Source organism: Cyprinus carpio, chromosome B21 (genome assembly GCF_018340385.1).
Source record: "Cyprinus carpio isolate SPL01 chromosome B21, ASM1834038v1, whole genome shotgun sequence".
NCBI lineage: Eukaryota > Metazoa > Chordata > Actinopteri > Cypriniformes > Cyprinidae > Cyprinus > Cyprinus carpio.
Genome location: NC_056617.1, coordinates 10757908 through 10776052, shown reverse-complemented (window position 1 = coordinate 10776052; position 18145 = coordinate 10757908). Strand labels below are relative to the sequence as shown.

Genomic DNA, 18145 nt, shown 5'->3' with positions numbered 1-18145 from the left:
TTTTTTTTTTTTTTTTTTTCATTTTGTGTTTTTTGTTTTTGTTTGATTTCTTCTTACTTCTTTGCTTTGTTTCTTTTTGTCATTTTTATTATTTTTTGTTTGTATAAAATTATCATTTGAAATTAAAAATTTAATACATTTTGAACTTTTTTTATTATCAATAATATTAATAATAATAATAATAATAATAATAATAATAATAATAATAATAATAATTATAATAATAATAATAATAACAGTTTTTAAATATGTATGGTCTGAAGTGGTCCTTTTTCTTATGCATTTTGAAATTATGCAGATAAATTGTAATAAGGAAGAAAACATGCTTTTTGGATTTTTCCAGTCTCTGTTGTGTGTGTATATACATTTATGCAAATATACAGTTTAGCCATTAAAATGTGCACAATTAAAAACACTGACTTGCATAATATTTACTTCATATTCATAAAACAACATAAGATATCCACTGACAAGACTGTAGATTTGGAAGAGATGCTAGGAGGAATCAGCATGTTAAAATGCCCAAATATGACATGATCCATCAGCCAATATATTGACCTACCTCTATCTTAAGTACTGACAGCTGTTTGTAAAATTACACATTTGGTTAGTATTCCACTTACTGCTGGTATGAGGATGTGGAGATTAAGATTTTGACTGAGGTCAGAGATTGAAAAGGTTGTGTGCAACTATAGCCTATACAACTCTGTTCAGCCTTTCAGAACAGCATGACATAGGTAAACGCTGCAGCTCATGAAACCCAAATCCCTTTGGCTTTAGTCTTATTTATTTATTTTATATAATCCATAAGACCACACCACCATATGATGACAGATAGAAGTAAACCACAATCATGAAATTTCAAGGGAAAGTTTTTGGAGTCCTGGTAAACATTGACGTCATGGGGCTTTCATAATTTGTCAATAATCAGGAAGCTGACATTTTTATATAGCATAGCTCCTTTTACCTCCATAAAGATAAACAATCACCTGCAATACGGTGTCTGGCTCTTTTTACAGTGATTATTCTTCAAGTCTCCGTCTTTCTGATTGTTCGTAGGTATTTTTTTACATGGTAGCTGGCTTTGTTTAGGCCTGTTCCCTGAGGAAAGTACATTGTTTAATAATACAGGGATGATATCACGGACGAGTGAAACGAATACTGTTTTGACAAACGCCTTAATTGAAGCCCATTGCAACCAAATCTGTGTGAAATATGTTGCTCCGGCGTGCACTATATCACATTTCCTATTTGCATCATCACCCAGTGTGTAAATGAACAGACTAGTTTTATAAAAACGAACCGTGTGTACAATGCTCATACCTCAGGCTTGTGATTTTCCTTTTGGTGGACTTTCTTTTTGTTGAAATGATGGAATTGAGTTACTGTTTCTCTTTGCTCACTTGTCATTACCGTAACCTTTGATCTCCACCCTTTTTTCTCTCTCTGACCCTCTTTCTGACCCCGCTTTTCATTTTCTTTGTAGGGCCTGACCCTGACAGCTGCCATCGGAGGGGCCGACATGCCTGTTGTGATCACAGTGCTAAACAGCTATTCTGGCTGGGCCCTGTGCGCTGAAGGCTTCCTGCTCAATAACAACTTGCTGACTATTGTGGGTGCCCTCATTGGCTCTTCTGGAGCCATCCTCTCCTACATCATGTGTGTGGTAAGTTCACAGTCTCGGAGTTCCACCTCTTTTAAGAAGTAGTTTTGTGCTTAATATTGTGTTTGGAATGGTTTATGGTGGTCTAAACTTTGTGGTTGTCATTTGTCTTAAAAACTAACAGTGGCAATGTTTTCTTCAGCCAACAAACTATAAATATAATTTAAAAAGTATGTATTCTTTTAATGAAATGCGCGCACACACACACAATTTAATTGTATATTATTTTAAATGTATATATGAATGTACACTACCAGTCTACCAGCAAATATTGTGACATTGTTAGTACACTTTTAAAATAACTTTACAATTTTAATTTATTTCTGTGAAGCAAGGCTGAATTTTCAGCAGCCATTATTCCAGACTTCACGTGATCCTTCATAAATCATTCCAATATGCAGATTTGGTGCTCAAGAAACATCTTATTAAACAATTGTGCTGCTTAATATTTTGTGGAAACCATGATATATATATATTTTTTCAGGATTATTTAAATGTAAAGTAAAAAAAAAAACGGCTTCTTTGAAGTCTTTTGTACAATAAATTTCCTTAGTGTCACTTGATCAGTTTAATGCACTATTTATTTCTTAAGTTTTGAACTTAGTGTATAATATATATATATATATATATATATATATATATATATATATATATATATATATATATATATATATATATATATATATATATATATATATATATATATATAAAACTTGTCATTATTTTAGGTCAGATTAGAAACCAGATGTTCTCAAAGTTACAACTTATACTTCACATTACTTCACATATTTCAATAACTCGTATTGAAATGTGTTATTTACTAGATTTTCAGTTGATTCTTATAGTAATGTTATGGTTTACATTTTTCTTTATGACTTTAAAATTAGCAAATAATTAGTTATGATCTGTGGCTCAACTCATTACACAGACTGTTATCAAACCTGTAAAAGGACATTTTAAATTATTTGTGCATAACCTAATTAATATTGGATTACAGAACACATGTGCAAGTCTAAGGCCCCGCACTAGTGCGTTTTTGTTTTAAAACCTATATTTTTTGGTACGGTTACGCTTGTCGTTTACACTAATAGGGTTTTTCGACCCTCGAATATGGAGACTTTCAAAAACGCTGCAGACCCTGTTTTAGTTTGAAAACTCTGGGGTTGCGTTTTAATGTAAACGGATCAAAAAGGAGACTTTTGAAAATGATGGCGTGGCTGCCCACATTCTCTCTGTGTATCCTTGATCCTTGTCTACACTACACAACCGAAATCATGTCACATGACCATTCATGCAGGTACAACCATAGATATGTATAGGTAGATTCCCTATTATTTAGACGAATGGGGAATCAACACACTGTTTTTTGTTGTTGTTGTTGTTCACACACACACACATAATATATATATATATATATATATATATATATATATATATATATATATATATATATAATATATATACACACACACTTATTTATATACACACGTATATATATTTATACATTTTATATATTTTCATTTTAAAACGAAAACGCACTAGTGTAAACAGGGCTTAAAACCTTAATCTCAAAGACTGGATGTTCCTGTTAGAATGACTCTCATGGCTTGCACCACAGTGGGACTTGAGAATTCAACACCATGGTTTAGTTTTAAATTTTAAGTTTAGTTAAGACAAATGGTATTATTTTACATGTATCCACTTTTGTTTTTACTTCACATGCAAATTCTACTTAAGTCATTTTGGCTGTCTGGCTGACTTGCTTAATATCTTGTAAATAATTTCTTAATGTTGTATGGACACATTTTCTTGACACAATCTTTTTTTTATTCTGCTGAGAGGTGGTCTTCATAATCTGCAATCCTGATTTCCAAACTCTGGGTATTTTTTTTTCCTCGCTAGGCCATGAACCGCTCACTGGCAAACGTCATTCTGGGTGGCTACGGCACCTCATCCACCGGCACAGGCAAGCCCATGGAGATCACAGGTACCCACACTGAGGTCAACGTGGATCAGTCGGTGGAGATGATCAAGGAGGCTCAGAATATCATCATCGTTCCAGGTAATGGAGGCCCTTTGTAGCCTTGCACATCTGAAACTTCGTTTCAACTAGATCTGGAGCGAACCATCAGCGACTTCAAACGATCCTTTATGTTATGTCTGTTAAAGCAACCTTGCTTCACACCCATTACATCACTGGTAATTTTCTGACCCCTCCTGTGTGTGATAAACCCCCCAGAATGCACCATGAGGCCTGCTGGGGCTTGTTCTAAGGTGGTCTTGAATTCTAACTCGTTTTTTTTTTTTTTTTTTTTTTTTTTTTTTTTTTTTGAAGCTGTGAGTCTGCATTATTTCACCTTATCTTTAAATAATAGTGAAGACGCATTTGTGTGCACTTTTTATCTGTCTGTTTGGGCTCAACTTCTCTTCTGCGTGTTTTTTTTTTTTTGCGGTTGGCTTCACGTGGCTTTGTTCGTGTGAGCCGAGTTATGGAGGGTGATGTCAGGTTTTCTCTTCTGGCAGGGTCGTGCCACGCTTCGTTTGCCCAGATACAGCTGACTGATTGAGCAGGATGTGTCAGATGAACTTTAACTGTGTTTACCTTTAATACAAGTTCAGTTGGCAAATAAATATTTAGTCAGACTTAAATATTTTTTTGTGGCTGGTTCTTAGCAGGGGCCTCCGTAATGGTCTTCAGCAATGGCAGCGACTTTCACGCTGCTTTGTTCTCCGCAACGCACTGTTTTATAGTTCTGTTTTATGGTCCGACAGGAGATCGAGTAGATCAAGACCTTGGAGGCAACAGGACAGTGGAAAAGATGAGCGATAAGATGTGGAAATATGAACAGAAAGAAAAGGAGACATGATAGTAAACAGCATGGTCCAGAGTAAACAAGATTGTAGGGCCAAGCACAACAGAGACGGCCCCTTTTATTTAAAACAAATGGCCGTCCAACAGGCTCTGAGGCATCCAGATTTTTCCCTCTTGACCATTGCCTGTTAAGTCACTGCCAAGATGTCTGAGAAAGTGCTATGTTCACTGACAACAAAGGCCTGACCACCGTGAGCACTGTGGTCTGTTGGTATGAACCACAGAGGAATGAGTTTTTGCACCAAATGGTTCAAAACCTATATTCCCCATTACTAGTCCTGTGAGTCACTATAGGACCCAACAAAATGTTTTGTTTTTTGCTTTTTTGTTTAGTTCTTTTTCCCTTTCTTTATTTGTTTAGTTTTCTTTTTTCTTTTCTTTTGTTTTATTTGTTATTTTTTTTTTTTAGTTTTATTTTTTCTTCCCTTTTCCGTTTTGTTTTCTGTTTTGTTTTTGTTTGCTTTTATTTTATTTTCTCTTGTTCATTTTAGTTTTCTTTCCCCTTTCCTTTTTTTTTATTTTTATGTTTATTCATTTAGCAGAGGCTTTTATCCAAAGCGACTTACAATTGGGGAATACATCAAGCGATTCATCTTAAAGAGGCAAATAGATACAGGAAGTGTTCGTCATACCAAGTTTCAAGCATTGTTCAAATAAGTACAAGCTAGACAGAGAATTATTATTATTTTTTTTTTTAGGTTGAAGACAGATAGTGAGGAAAGAGGTGAGTTTTCAGTTATCACTTGAAAAATGTCAGGGAATCAGCATTCTGGATAGGGGTTAGAAGATCATTCCACCAGCAAGGAACAGTAAACAAAAATGTTCTGGAAAGTGATTTTGTGCCTCTTTATGGTATCACAAGGCGTTGCTCATTAGTGGATTTCAGACTTCTGGAGAAGATGTAGATTCATAAGAGTGAGTGGAAGTAGGCATGTGCTGAGCCTGAGGCTGTTCTATATGCAAGTATCAGTGTCTTGAACTTGATGCGAGCCGAAACCGGCAGCCAGCACAGGGAGAAAAAGAGAGGTGTGATGTGGACTCTTTTGGGCTCATTAAAGGTCAGTCGTGCCGCTGCATTCTGAATCGTTTGTAAAGGTTTGACTGTGCATGATGGAAGTCCAGCCAGAAGAGCATTGCAGTAGTCCAGCCTAGAAATGACATGGGCCTGGACAAGAAGTTGTGCAGCATGCTCCGTTAGGAAGGGCCTGATCTTTCTGATGTTGTGCAATGCATACCTGCAAGATCTAGCATTTTTTGCAGTGTGGTCTTTTAAAGTCAGCTGGTCATCAAAGATTACACCAAGATTTCTGACCGAACTTGATGGGGTAATTGTTGATGAACCTAACTGGACGGTAAAGTCATGCTGTAGGTTTGGAGTGGCCAGGAAGACAAGAAGCTCAGTTTTTGGTTGAGCTGTAGATGATCATCTACCATCATATCTAAATTTACACAAGGCACAACAATATACCCCCAACTAACCCCAGAGACTATTTTAGAAATGAGAGAGAGAGAGCGGTGTGTCATCGCCATGGCAATGGTAGGAGAAACCATGTGCCTGTATGATGGCTCCCAGTGAAATAGTGTATATGGAGAAGAGGAGGGGTCCAAGAACTGATCCCTGAGGAACCCCACTGACCAGTTTATATGCTTTGGATACCTCCCCACCCCAGGCCACCCTGAAAGATCGACCAGTGAGATAGGATGCAAACCAGTGAAGTGGAATCCATGTGATGCTCAGTGATGAGAGGGTGGACAGGAGGATCTGATGATAATAATAACTGATGATTTGGAATCAGCTTTTGCAGTCTGGCCACTCCTGAAACCTGACTGGTTAGGATCCAGTTGGTTGTTCTGTGTAAGAAATAATGATACCTGGTTAAAAACAACTCGTTATGAAAGGAAGGAGAGGTTTGTAGCTATCTGTGAGTGTAGTGTTTAATATATTTATAAAGATATTTTTATCACTCTGCTGCCCTGAGGTTGAACTGATGCTTAGGAAGAACATCGGACAACTAGGGGATAGAAGGGGTAGCCCGTGCTGGCCTGGAGGTGAGAGGACATACATTGTCTAGACAGTAAGTTAATGTAGAGCATGAAGTGTCAGTTGCTGCATTAACGTCCAGAGATGAGAACTGGGTAGGTGAGGGAAGAGAGGAAGACACTACAGAAGAAAAGGTGAAAGGGAGTGCAGGTCTTGTCTAAAAGTAACAGGTAGAGGGGTTGGTGGCACATAGGTAGGAAGATATAGGTTAAATGTAATGAAGAAATGGTCAGAGATGTGTAGGGGTTTTTACCAAAACACAGTACTATTGCGTGTGTAAATTTAAGTCAAGTTGGTTGCCTGATTTGTGAGTGCTTGTAGTGGTAAGGCGTTTGAAATCAAATGAAGCTAGGAGTTAACAGAAGCCTGCAGCATAAGGCTTGTCCAGATGAATGTTAAAGTCACCAAAGACTAAAAGTGGACTGCTATCTTCCGAGAATGAGGACAGCAGACCATCCAGCTCTTCTAGGAAGGTGCCCAGTTGCCCAGCAGGCCGGTAAATTACCACAACATGGAGTTTTATAGGAGTTGTTACAGTAATAGCATGAGATTCAAATGAGTTATAATTGCATAGGGAAGAGTGGGTTGAGTATTTCCAATTGTCAGAAATGAGCAGACCAGTGCCCCCACCCCTCCCAACCTGACGAAGGGTGTGAGAGAAAGAGAAGTTGTTAGACAGAGCAGCTGGGGTTGCTGAGTCTTCTGGACGAATCCAGTCTCAGTCAAGCCCACGATGCTGAGTGTAGATTGCAAAGAAAAAGCAGAAATGAAGTCAGCTTTGTTGACAGCTGACTGACAATTCCAGAGACCCACAGAAAAAGAAAGAGGTGGAGCAGATGTAGTACAGATAGGACGCAGGTAAGCAAGATTGCGTTGCCGTCTGCGAGTGATGTTAGAGCGTTGTTGCGAGACAACCAGAATGTATTGAAAACACATGATAGAGGTGGAAGGGAGAAGACAAAAAAAGAGGGTGCAAAGGGAAAAAAGAGAGTACTTATCATTGCTCGGTGAACTCGCGCAGGTAATGTCATAGGTCTTAGCACGAGGAGGTAGAACGCTTCCGCCTCAGCTGACAGACAACAAACAAATACACAGCCACCTGACACTTCAGAGAAAACAGCTGTGGCCGCCTTGTTCAATTAGCACACCCAAAAGCCTATAGCAGGGCAATTGCTCAAATAGAAACTAAAGTTCGCCCTTAAGTACAGGAACGGAGCAATATAAATAATTAAAAAAAGCACCTCCTTAGCTGACGGCTATTACTCTAATTACAAATAAAGTGCAATCACATATACAAATTACAATGGAAAATAGCTAGAGAATGAAATATACCTTGTTAGCAGCAAGTAACAATTTAAACAACAGATGCAGAAACAAAGTATTAAGCAAACTCTCACACACACTCTCGCCTGCTCTGGTGACTTATGGCCTCTTTGTTTTTGTGTGCTATTTTTTGTTTTGTTTTCTTTTCCCTTTTATTTGTTTAGATTTTTTGTTGTTGTTTGTTTTCTATTTATTTTGGCCAGTAGTTTAAATCTTTAATAAATTTATTTATTCAAATATGTAAGAAAAATTAATTAATTATTTTTATTATCATTATTATTATTATTATTATTAGTATTAGTATTATTGGAACATTTGGGCACACAGTGCAAGATTTTGTAATAATAATTATTATTTTTCGCACTATCCTGTGATGTTTCAAAGGAATAGTTGTGTAATGTTAACAGCAGGATTTGCAACCGTGTTCAGAACATAAAAGTTGGCAAATGTTTAGATAGGGTAGCTACACACTCACACTAGCCCTGGACGATTGGTCCAGCCTTTTTGGTGAGTCCTGGACTGCTAAATAACACATAATTGAACCCACTTAAATTTTCTCCCCTCATTCGCCACTAAATCCATCCATCAACCTCCGTTGTCTGTCCTTTTTTGAATGGGGTTCCCTTGACTGCTCAGTCTTTACACTAAGCAATGGCCTTGTTTCCATTTTCGTGTAATTGAAGTAGTCATAGTTAGTTTAGTTGATTGACATCTGTGAAAACATTTAAGACTTTTTTGTTTAAGCTTGGAGTTTGCCAACCATGGCTGTTTTCCCGAGGAGAATGACTTTTTGTTTAAAAAAGAGCTGTAAAGAAATCATTAGGAGCGAGGAGGGTAAGCCGGCACGCACCATGACATGCTTGTTTAAGCAGGAGGATTTGAAGGCTGTTGACAAAACCCTCAAAAAATGTCACAACAAAAACAGACTCTAAAAAAACTAACGACATGAATAAATAATACTCGTTTTTTCCTTACTGTAAGTGCTAAATTGGTTATTGATGGCATCAGTAAGTCTTTCTGTCTTTGTGGCACAGTACTTTTTCTGATCCCAGTTCCAGTTAATTCTGTGCTGCTTTCAAACTACACCAAGGGTGTAAAAATAAACACTTTTGTGAAATATTATTATGAATTCTAGCGCTGCCTTTAGATTAATTAAAGATGTATTTCAACATGAAGCAATTTCCTCCTCTTTTCTGTTTGTTTATAATCCTGCAGGTCGTTCAAGTTTGAATTATTTCATCTGTGAATTACAGATGAGTGGGAGCAGGTCTCTTGTTTGCTTTACTTTCAAAACAGATTTTTTCCTATTGTTTATAAGTCGGGATTATTTATTGTGATAAAATCAATTCACATGACACATTTTGAAAATTGAGGTGAGGTATGATTACTAAAAATATAAAAATGTGTCTGGTTCATGCAGAGTTCATTAAAGTTTTCCAAAATTGAGTTTCCTAGGCTTCATATATTAATAGGGACTGTCTTTTGCATGTCTGTTTAGGCGTGTTCCTCCTTTTAAATGCTGTGTCTTTTACTTCAGGTTATGGTCTGTGTGCAGCGAAAGCTCAGTATCCTATTGCTGATCTTGTCAAGTCACTGACTGAACTGGGCAAGAAAGTCAGGTAAGAAATGTTCAAACATCTACAGTCATTTTCAAATCTTAACTGTTGAACTGTTATTCGACACCTTAATCAAGCCATGTGTGCACCACAAGATCCAGGATACCAAGAGAAAGCTATCCGTTAACATTTCCCATTCATCTCAGTGGCAGATGCAGGACACCCCTTATTAATAAACAGTGTCCTTTGAATTATTGAACTGGATGACACTTGGAATCTCCCATTTCTTTTCCTTTCCTTTCCTTTCTTTTTCTCACTGTTGCTTCATGTCTAATTCTTAAGTGCATTTTTTCCACTGCATGAAATGTTTAAGTAGAAATAATTGTCAAAATACAACTATTAAATTATCCTTTGTTTTAAATAGTTTATCTTTTTAAATCAAAATGTGATTGATATAACACAAAAAAAAAAAAAAAAAAAAAAAAATATTATAAATATATATATATATATATATATATATATATATATATATATATATATATATATATATATATATATATATATATATATATATATATATATATATATATATATGCAAACATTTGTTGTCATTATTAATTTTATATATGTATGATATTTTTTTAACCTCTGACATTGACTGTAACAGATACAGGATTGCAATACACCACTGATCAGACTCAATTTATTAAAAGTCAAGCCAAAATGTCAAACATTTTCCCTTATAGTTTAGTCTGTGTAAGTTTTAGTCTCTCTGAGGGGGTCTGAGTCTTGTCAGTACTGCTTGGGTGAGTGTTTGAACTCACTAGTTGCAGGTCAGTCTGGGGAACCTCTGAATGGCAGGCTTCTCTCTGTTTCTCTCTGCATGTCGAATCCTCCATTTCAAAGAGTGCCTTTGAATATCGTCATTCAGTTGCTCTATTGTCTGGGGCTTTTGTTGCCTCTCCAGTGTATGTGTAATGCCCTGTGATCTGAGAGCGCAGTGTACCCCAGGCCTCCCAGTGCTATGAAAGAGCCGGTGAAGAGCAGAGCGACAGGTGCAGGCTACGCAATACTTTCCACAGTCCCGGCGACACCTCTCAGGTTGCAGGGTGTGGAAAGACTGTGTGCCTGACCCTAGAGATGATTCAACAACCATGCGCTTTCAGTATTTTTCATATTGATAAGAACATGCAACACAATGTAAAAGTTTCTCATGTTGAGACTGTCGAGACCGATTTTGAATCTGGTCACCCACACATAACTAGTAGTAAAGTGATTTATAATGCCTTGTGTGAGCAAGCCATTAGTTTTAGCTTTCCTTTTGTTTTCAGTGGTAGTTCTGGCTTAAACTAAGCCCAGTCTGTGAAACCAGGCCTATATATATTGATTTAATGCTCTCACTTCACACATTGTGACCCATTGAATATAACCATAAAATAATTAATAGTAGTATTGTGCTTTATTTGGTTAGTTTATTTTTTAAATAAAACAATAAACATACTATTTTATATTTATTTTTATATATATATATATATATATATATATATATATATATATATATATATATTATATATATATATATATATATATATATATATATATGAAGTATGTTGATGTATTGAAATGTAGCCCTCATATGGACAACACAAGTTCTGACGATTCCTAATACTATTATACTATTATGTTTCTTGTTCCTCATCTTTTCCTGTCCTCTCATCTCTCTATTAAAGCAGCAAAAAGTCCAAACGAGAGACATTGGCAATCCTTTGTAAACGCATCTGATTTGAATGTACTCTTCACAAGGCTACAGCTGACCACTTTGGCTCCATTTTTGCTTTTCCTTTGCCCTTCTCTCCCTTTTTTTGTATCCTCACACTGGATGGTGTCAATTCTTTTGTTGTCTTGTTCCCACTAGATGGTGGTTGTCGGCGCTAGCCTGGTTTCACCGCACTCTTGGCAGTCAGAAGAGCCAATTATGGCGTCATCTGTGACTTATAGATTCACTCAGCGTTTTTCATGAAGGCACTCACTCACATAAATGCTTTTTAATCAGTCCCAGAATGCCATGGTGTGCTGCCAACCCATTTAATACACTTAAGAGATGATGTACTGGTCAACAACTTGGTCACAAAGTGGTCAACCATGCATGCTTTTCTCAAAAGCACATTGCCGATGATTGTTGCGTGCTGCATCAGATTATCATTCCCTGCCACTTTCTTGTCTGCTTCAGTACCGTTTCCCATAATGCAATTTGTGGGCTACTTAAATAGTCACTTGTCAACTTATTTCATTCAGTTGCCACCTTGTCAGATCCGTCACATATAAGATTCCTGTTTTCTCTCTCTCTCTTTCTAGAGCTGCGGGCACTGTGTGATTGTGGAGGAGAGATGCAGACCGGAAGCTTGTGTAATTTTCGTTCATTCGTTTGATCTGAGAGCCCAACAGCTGCTGCCAATTAGAGCATTTGCAGTTGATTAGAAGGGGAGATGGGTGGCCAAAGAGTGGACAGATTAGGTAGCGCACCCGCCGCTCTCCCCCTCACTCGCTTTGGGATAATTGGCTAGGGGTGTCGCCCTGTCGAGAGGACTGTGGGTAGAATTGACACGGTGTAAAATCTCCTTATCATTCCTATTAAGTTTCTGTCCATCTGTCTCTCCATAAAGATCATTACGCTAGTTTTTGGAAAGATTCGGTTCGTTGAAAGGAGTCTGAATCTCCTCTGGGCTGGAAGGTCGTGCTTGAAAAGAATCCTGTTTTTTTTCAGAGCGTGTCTTGGTTCAGTGCGGTGCAACGTGGTGCGATGGTAATGGGAATAGCAGAACAGTTGGGCTGGTTTGGATGGCAGAACCGAGCTTGGATTCATTGTCCACCCAGACTGTTTTTTGCACACAGCTGCAGCTTATGTAAGCCAGCGTCAGAGTTGATTGACAAACCCCATGTCTTAAAAGTTTCGAGGCCTGTCCACTAAAGTATATTTCTTTTTTCCTCATTTCCTATTTGACAAATGAGTTTACATTAAAGGAAGCTGATGAACAGATGTTGGATTTGATGGAAAGCAACTGCAAGTGTGAAATGATGAAGAGTAGACACTTGTTAGACAAATAGCAACCATCATTTGAAAGTCTACCTCGAGATTTTCGTAAAAAAAAAAAAAAAAAAAAAAAAAAAAATGGATGAGAAAATAATTGACAATAGAAGTGTAAAATGAAACAAATGTGAGATCAAGTAGTGTATAAATGTTGCACAAATTGGCCTGAATGCTCTGGAAATGGACTAATTATGAAGTAAACAACTCTGACATGTTAATTTGAACAAGATCGGAAGTGGGCTGGTTGTAGTGACTGCTTAGGTCAGGTAAATTGGTTAAAGGTGCACAACCATGCTTGCGATCCTTATACTTGTAAATGTTTTCTGAGAATTTTCCTGAGTTCTTTTATGGAAGCTGTGTAGCTGTTTTTAATTATAATTAAATGAATTATTATAAAAATATATTTTCTAAACCCTTTTGGTGCTTTAGTCAATTACTTTTTTTTAAACATAATTATAAGTAATGTAAATTATTTTTGTATGTTAATTATTATAAAAATGTTTCCAAGCCTTCCCTTGGGGTTATAAACGGTTTTGTTTTATTTTAAATTCAATTAATATACTTTTGATTGAATGCTATTTTATTTTATTTTAACTAATCAACTGGCTTTGGCGGTAGATTAGTTCATTGCTTACAGTTACCATGCACGTCTTGTGCAAAGCTGTTTGGATAAAGTTTCTACTATTTCTTTTAAAAGCCATGAAAGGGTTATTCAAAATCACAAAATATGACATTCTTGGCTTTAATGCTCTGTTAAGGTAAACATACAAAATTTTTAATATTGGTTACTTTTTGGTAGTGTGACTTAGATTAGAGTCCCCTATGCATTTTGAACCTGAAAACAGTGTAAACCTCAAATTAAAAAAATAAAAAAATAAATAAAAAGCAGGCACATCACTTCCTGTGTCTCTTCTAAGCCTGTTGGCTGTGATCTTCTGTTTTTACAGTGAAGTCGTAAAGCTGCCCACGTGCCCTGGGGGTCCACTCATCTTCTTCAAGAAATTTCCCCTGAGCTCATGCACTTTACTACCTCTGGCATTAAAAAGATACCTTCAGCCACTGCTTATTTCCTTCTCTCTTAACCTCTTGCCAAACCCTGACCCCTACCCAAAGCACTCCTGCTTAACTGTGTTCAAAGACTCTGCTCACCCTTTATGGAGATTCATCCTGCCCAACTGGAAAGTGCTTTATTTGGATGCCATATGTGTATCAGGCGATCTAAGACATCATGTGACCTGTATTGTCTGCATGTGTGTGTGTGTGTGTATGTGTGTTCAGGTTTGGAATCCACCCTGTGGCTGGTCGTATGCCAGGCCAACTGAACGTTCTGCTGGCTGAAGCTGGTGTGCCATATGATATTGTGCTGGAGATGGATGAGATCAATGAGGACTTCCCTGGTATGATATGCATTTTTGGTGTTTTTTGGTGTCATTTGTGGGATATGAAATCTATAATCGTGCTTTCCATTATTGTTTTTCAGAAACTGACCTGGTTTTGGTAATTGGAGCTAATGACACAGTCAACTCAGCGGCCCAGGAGGACCCCAACTCCATCATTGCTGGCATGCCTGTTTTGGAGGTCTGGAAGTCCAAGCAGGTGAGCATTCTATTAGTTGTTTATGCCAGGCAACTTTTAAATATAAATTATAGTCTTAAAAAAAATCACCTTTTTTTTTTTAGTTGATTTAGATAATTTCTAAAGTATCACATGACACTGAACACTTGAGTAATGCCTGCTTGAGTAATAAATCACATTTTAAAATATATCAAAATAAAACTTTAATAAAAAAAAAATAATAATAATTTGGTAATTTCACAATACTAGCGTTTTTACTGTATTTTGAGTTGAATAAATGCAGCTTTGGTGAGCTGAATGACCAAAAAAATCTAACAGAACTCTAGTGTACATGACATACTTCATACTCCATATGTATGAGGCTTTACTTTTATGGCCTAGCTGGAATAAAAGCCAGGATTGCAACAATTGCCCTCAAGCATTGTAATACAGACCATCCCTCATTCTCCCACCCAGAGCGATATGAAAATCTCCATCCCATCCCCACAGCTGGCTCCCACTGTAACCACGCTTCGGTCCAGGTGTATCTCCAGCAAGACAAGCCTCACGCTGCTTTCATTAGCGCTGACTCGTTCGTTCTGGAATGATGACATTTCAGAGCATCCGACCGATACTTTCCCTAAAATGTGGGGCTGGTGTGCCTCACCACATGACAGGCCCATTGCGGCCAGAGCTTCTCTAGGGAAATCACTCAGAGTACTGGGGCTTGATGTTTGCAAATGTGTAAATATGTCGACCTTCTTCCATGAGTAATTGCGTGTAGCTTGTTAACCTGTTCCATAATTCCATATGGAATTATGCAAACACTAGAGCTTTGAACCAAATCCTTCCTAATTTGTAGCAACTTGTAAGTGTAGCAAAGTCTCAACGTGGGAACTTGACCAACTTAGAACATAGTGACGCTCTTGATGACACGATAGTTCGGCCAAATCTGAAGTTTCCCCGTCAGTTGTCTCCGTTGGTTTTGATATCCTCAATCTTGTGCAACATCCACACTACTGATTGCTCCCAGCCTTGTTAAAGACCTTCATGTGTAACCTCATTCCCAAATGAAACCAGCTGCCCTATGAATAATTTAACAAAAGGATGTTGTCCTGTCCTGGGGGATGCTGAGCCTGGGTAAAGTGGTCACGTGACTCTTTGAGAAATGGGGATGTTTGTGTCTGAATGCTGTCCCAATCACCTGGCTGGCATTGAACATCTGCAGGGCTTTTGAGGGACAGATGATGATATTAAAAGGATCCGGCTGCTGATTTTGAAGTCTCAAGATGAGGGTCATTTCATTCCAAATATCTTTCAGTGTATTGAATAACACTAAAGCTAGACCGGCAACAAGGGCTCTCCTCTCTGGTTTAACTTATTCAATTACCAAATGTTCCTCCTTCCCAAACAGATGCTCCCAATCAAAGTGCCGCTCTCGACAATTTTCCCAGAAACTGCTCAGCCTAAAAACTGGTGTTCAAGACACTAATGACTCTTAATTTTGTAAATGGCAGATACTTAAAAAATAACCATTACATTTTGGAAGCATGGGCTCTTTTGCACCCTGTTGTACAAATCCTAAAACCGTTCTCTGCCGCTTCACGTGCAGGTGCATGCGATGTTATTACAGGAATAATGTTGAAGAGTTTAAATTAGCTGGCTCAACTCAATGGAAAAAGCCGTTGGTAATTTAAGGGCAACGTACACACATTTTATTTGATGCGAATTTTCCAGCTACCTTTGTTCCTTCAACCTCTGCTTTCATCCCTTCAGGTCATTGTGATGAAAAGATCTCTGGGAGTTGGCTACGCCGCTGTAGACAACCCTATCTTCTACAAACCAAACACATCCATGCTTTTGGGAGATGCCAAGAAGACTTGTGATGCTCTGTCTGCCAAGGTCCGCGAGGGCTAGAGAGGAAGGAGAAGATCTGACCTTGCTTTGCACCTGATGAGTCACAGAGACGAGGAGATCGAACAAACCCAATAAACCCTTAGATCTAAATTAGCACTAATAGGATCAAGCTCTTAATGACACACTCTATGCCCATTTCAATTTTGCTGTAGATATAAGTAGTTTATTCAGTATTTCCAGAATTTTAGTTTTTCTGTTCATTAAAAGTTTTTTTTTTTTTGGTCGCACATTTGAATGAAGTTAAAAGGAAAAAAGCATTGCAGCATCACATTAATTAGCATTAAAAAAATCAAGCTAACCAGTTATCATCTGGTTTTGTATGTATTATAGATCAGGTTTTATATAGCACAGCAATCCGTTTTTAAATCTGTTTTTGATAGTGTTAGCATAAATATGACTCATTTGTTTCAAAGCCATAAACTGTATGCTTTTTTCCCTTTTTCTTGCTTAATTGTTTATTTCTTGGGAACTTAACCACGTGCATTAATTCACCAGCTGGTGGTATATGGTGTTGTTCAAAGATGAGGAATCAACTTTTCAGATGCAGCTTCAGAGGACCATTTCCAAACAATGCAGATTTTCTCTTAATAGCATGAAGCTTTGAAGGATCGCTTCTGAGATAAAGTTCTAGTGAATATCACTGAAGATTTACACACAGAATCCCAAACACCTGTGGCTCCTCCATAAAATGATTTGTATTCCTGCACCACTCTTAATTCAAGTGAATGTCACTGTAGCGGTGAGGTTAGTATGAATAGTTACCGTATATCTGCCCTGTTGTCCTCCCGAATTTGTTCCCAGCAATAATCCTCCGCAGTATTTGACAGGGATATGAACAGATGTACTGTACTTTACCCACTGGGACCTAATGGAGTAGATCCTATGAAATACAGGAACCAAGACAGACCATTACAACAACCCTACCTCTCCACAGTTTCACCTCGACCAAAACAATCCCTCACTTCCCCAGTCACACACTCCTCTGCTAATGTTCACCTCGAGCTGGGCTGTGTGGGGCGCGTGTAGTTTATTCCTAGATTTTGTGGATGCAGGAAGGGTACACCATTCTTCGCAATTAAGCTTCAATTTAGATGTTGAATTTCATCTGATTCAGGAATGTTTTAATATGTGAAAAAGAAGTAAATTGTAAGGGAATCAATTGCTGCAAGGGAAAGGAAGTAATTATCGAACACCGGTTCAGGTTAATATGGAGTTTTGCGTTCCCTCCCGCTCCTTCAGGATGTTTTTTTTTTATAGACCAGTTCTTGCATAGAAATAATTCTGCTTTGTCGCAATACACGGGAGGGAAGAGGGCGGGTCTTCAAATGTTTCATTGTTCCATGGTGAGAAATTAATGTCATACTGTGAAATGTTTATTCTCTCTCCACTGTATCACAGAGCATCCCTCTTAATAAACATCCTGATAAGAGAACCGATGGCACGAACGGTCATTCATTTCTCAGTATCGCATGCCTTCAGTGTTGCGGGCACCACAATGCCTAGATTGGGCTGTTGAAGAAGCCACTTGCATCTTCTGATGAGGGAATATGTGCGCACAAGTGATGGTGATTACCCATTGTCAGGTTTTCCTCTCATTTATGTCTGGAGTTGAGGGTGGAGATGTTTGCTCTGATCTCAAGTCCATGTGGGTTCTTTCACCTTTGCAAGAAATGGCACTCAGACATGATGGTATCTTCACGCACCTTCTCCTGATCTCTCTTAAGAGGTGAGGGATTGTTGGGAAAGTGCTTCAAAGTGTCCAAACAAGCCTTTATTCATTTATTTTGAGGCAAGGTATGGGCCATTTCTGACATACAGTAGTGGGAAAAACACATTCCAGCCATTACTAGATCATTCATTTTGGTTCTCCGTGTCTGGTCCGTCTATCAGTTAGCGCTTTATCTCTCTTAACTCCAGTGTTCTGGAGGGTCTTGTAGATGTTTGTGGTCACAGTAATGAATGTGCCTGATGCTTCTGCTTGTTCGTTCTGTGTAACAGTGCTGAAAGCAGATTGAATGGGTCTTCATGACTGTTTCATTATTTCTACCAAGTTATCTCCAGTGCTAAAAGTGCTGAAAAACACCAGATGAAATATGATTGGAGCTAGCTGTGCACTGTGTTCCTTCACCTC

At 37.9% G+C, this 18145-nt stretch overlaps 1 protein-coding gene across 1 annotated transcript in view; it reads left to right on the top strand.

Moving 5' to 3' along the window:
• LOC109045515 (NAD(P) transhydrogenase, mitochondrial-like) overlaps positions 1-17446 on the top strand; it is a 39922-nt gene extending 22476 nt beyond the window's left edge. The window contains exons 17-22 of the mRNA XM_042748379.1: positions 1487-1666; positions 3566-3725; positions 9437-9518; positions 13822-13940; positions 14024-14139; positions 15874-17446. Of these exons, the coding sequence (XP_042604313.1) occupies positions 1487-1666; positions 3566-3725; positions 9437-9518; positions 13822-13940; positions 14024-14139; positions 15874-16014 (798 nt within the window). The 3' untranslated portion in view covers positions 16015-17446. The remainder of the gene's footprint in view (positions 1-1486; positions 1667-3565; positions 3726-9436; positions 9519-13821; positions 13941-14023; positions 14140-15873) is intronic.
• Positions 17447-18145: the final 699 nt, after the last annotated feature.